The sequence below is a fragment of the Glandiceps talaboti genome, chromosome 2, assembly GCF_964340395.1.
Source record: "Glandiceps talaboti chromosome 2, keGlaTala1.1, whole genome shotgun sequence".
Lineage (NCBI taxonomy): Eukaryota > Metazoa > Hemichordata > Enteropneusta > Spengelidae > Glandiceps > Glandiceps talaboti.
The window spans coordinates 23,421,191-23,424,173 of NC_135550.1; the positions used below are offsets into that span (position 1 = coordinate 23,421,191).

The window sequence follows — 2,983 nt, forward strand, 5'->3', positions numbered from 1 at the left end:
CATGGCCGCCATAGACATAAGCTCTTTCCCAGCGAAGTTTCACATAACTTCACAAGTTTTGACTCGTTGGTAATCGCCCTTTTCCGTTTAGCTAGTCAAGGGAATCTTTCCCGCCGTCAAGCCCACTATCGCAGTGGCTACACTGTAGTGATTTGAAATTTGAGAAGTGTTCAAAGTGTAACAAAAGACTGGGTTGCTATAGAAATGGCGCGGTAGTTTGACAGGTCCTATTGATAAGGAGACTCCACCCCCTGTCACTCATTAATCACTGTCTGTTATCTCAATCACACATCGGTCGTGCAACTGTCTAAAAAGAAAAAGGTGGTGGAGTTTGAGGTTAGTCGATTGGTCTACTCCACTAGCGAAACTTACAGCTTGCGCATCCAACATGTCCACCGCATTAGTTTCTGCTTTTTACGACGTCGGTGATGTTCTGTACAAGGTAAGTGATCATAGAATGAATGTGTTTAGTCTTAGTACCAAAAAAGTTTTGCTTTTACTCGTCTCTTCATAACATACGGCGTGTTGAATGACCGTTGGTGTATCGAAATTTAAATTTCGACATGGTGATCGGCCAACTGTTGCGTTCATGTGCTGTATACATATACCAGTAATCAAAAGTATACTAAAACTTAAATTTTGTTTTTGTTGATTTCCTACAGCAAGCCAGTCGAAGCCAACTGAGGTCCGACAGAAAAGCGGTGGGTACCCCAATCGGCACAGTGCAACGAAGAAACTCTGCCAGCGCAACGCTCAGTAATGGTATCGGTAGCGGCAATATAAACAAGATTTCGACAACACTTGTGTCTGGTCTCAACGAATCAACCATACTGAACAACAAGGAAAATAGACACCGGGACCGTGCCTTCAGTGAAAGCGATGGACTGAACTCAAAACGTAACCAAATCAACTCAAGTCGCTACAAGACAGAACTTTGCCGTCCGTTCGAAGAGAATGGAACTTGCAAATATGGGGATAAGTGTCAATTTGCTCATGGTGGCCATGAGTTGCGTAGTTTGAATCGCCACCCAAAGTACAAGACTGAACTTTGTCGTACATTCCACACTGTGGGATTTTGTCCATATGGGCCAAGATGTCATTTTATCCACAGTGCAGAAGAGAAGAGAACACCACAACAGAATGTGCAAGACAACAACGTTCGAAATATATCTACTACAAGTTCCATGACTCGCAGCGTTACTATCGAGAGGCCGAAGACTTTATTCCACAGTCTAAGTTTCAGTGGGACCCCCAGTACTGATATGTCACAGACAGGTATGGCCGTTAGTCCAACTTCCCTAACACCACCGCCAGCTTTTTTCCAGGACGACGGCATCCAGCTGAATTTCAACACTACCAACTCACTGAACAACAACGTGAACAATGCAGACAACAGCTTCAATTTCTCACAAGATCTACCCCCGCTCATGTCGCCAATGTCGCCTTCGATCGGTAGTCCAAACAGTCCGTACAACTTCCCTTCACCACTGCCGGTTGCGATAAATGACACTTTACTTCAACAACACTTGATGAACGACAACCTGAACAGCGTGTTCCTCAGTGACGACGGCAGCTTATCTCCCACCCCTTCCGACTCCCTATCCGGATCTGATCAAGATTCTGCAGGAGGTTCGATTTCTCCAAACTCGCCACTGGACCCACGTCGACTGCCAATTTTTAGTCGTCTTTCGATCGACGAGTAAACACACGTTTTCCAAGGAAGTTACAACCTTGTTAAAAAACAACTATGACAAACTGACCACATTTTATCGTTAAAATACAAGACTTAACTTTTGTAAAGACTTTTTGAGAGTTAAATTAATAACTATGGATTTTCTGATTATTTATTATTATATTTTGTTGAGAATACAGCTCTCATGTTCTATAACTTGACTCGTAAATTCGTAGGGGACGAAAACAACATGGTTGGGGCCAATAAAAGTGCATTCTATTTGCATTTTGACTTGACTTGCGGTTTGGGTTACACGGTGACTCAACGAGCTTAAGCCGAATGGAGTGCTTCCTTTTTGTAAGAACATTTTGAATGTACTATTGTAATATAACGACGGTTTTATTATTTGAATGCAGAGCATGAAGATTTTTTTTATATTACCCATATTACTGCTTTTTTTCCAGAAGCATATTTGTACCATGTATGGTCTATTTATGTTAACAGGCCTTATTTATTTGAACGTCTTATTATGCATTTTCGGTAAATTTATAATGCACCTATTTATCGGGTATCTTGATAAACATAGATATATATTATAAACTTATGTTAAATTATGGTTGTAAAATCATCTACAATTTGGAGTGTCAAGTTTACTGTCGTCTATTTCGAACATTAATAATAATATATTTTATGTCATTTTGACTTGTCTTTTTACAAGAATCGAGAAGTTTTGCTGATGTTGACAAGCAAAGTAATTTGTTGGACATTATTGCAATAGTTAAACGTTTTCCCAACATTACAAAGCAGTTTCAAGTTTTTACATTTTGACAATGTTTTGCTGAACTGTGATTTTGATCTCCCACATGCCAAAGTAATATTGAAGGGGGAGCTTATTCTGTACTGAAATTTACTGGTAATAACTACTTGTTTACGTTACGATGGGACTCTCTTGTGTGACACATCGTCAAACTAAAAACTTGGTTGTTTTAAATGTACTTAATATTTGTTCGTGCATTTTGTAAAATCTCATCAGTGTCGAAGTAAACAAACGCAATGTTGGGCTTTATTAAAGTAAATACTCGCCTAGTGTTTTCTTTTTTAAAAAAATCGTGTGTGGATGTAAACTAAGCTCTTTCACATCAGTCCATCCCCTCTCTGCCTATTTATGCATAAGATTTGTCTTGTGTGCTTCGCTTACATGTAAATAAGTAGTGACTTCCTGTGTCATCAATCATGAAAGGAGTTGTCCATTCACTGTATAGAAATGTTTTTGCCAAAGGCTGGCCATTTCTTCCATTATTTGTGTTTGGT

General features: G+C 39.7%; 1 protein-coding gene across 1 annotated transcript; it reads left to right on the forward strand.

Moving 5' to 3' along the window:
- Positions 1-282: 282 nt before the first annotated feature.
- LOC144453828 (mRNA decay activator protein ZFP36L1-like) lies at positions 283-2,758 on the forward strand. The gene is made up of 2 exons (XM_078145195.1): positions 283-442; positions 663-2,758. The coding sequence occupies exons 1-2, from the start codon at positions 389-391 to the stop codon at positions 1,701-1,703; spliced, it is 1,095 nt and encodes a 364-aa protein (XP_078001321.1). The 5' UTR covers positions 283-388; the 3' UTR covers positions 1,704-2,758.
- Positions 2,759-2,983: the final 225 nt, after the last annotated feature.

Excerpts from the sequence above, each read along its gene's own strand:
- LOC144453828 (XM_078145195.1), top strand. The coding sequence starts at position 389 with ATGTCCACCGCATTAGTTTCTGCTTTTTACGACGTCGGTGATGTTCTG. Across the intron at positions 443-662 it reads TCGGTGATGTTCTGTACAAG|CAAGCCAGTCGAAGCCAACT; the intron begins GTAAGTGATCAT and ends GATTTCCTACAG.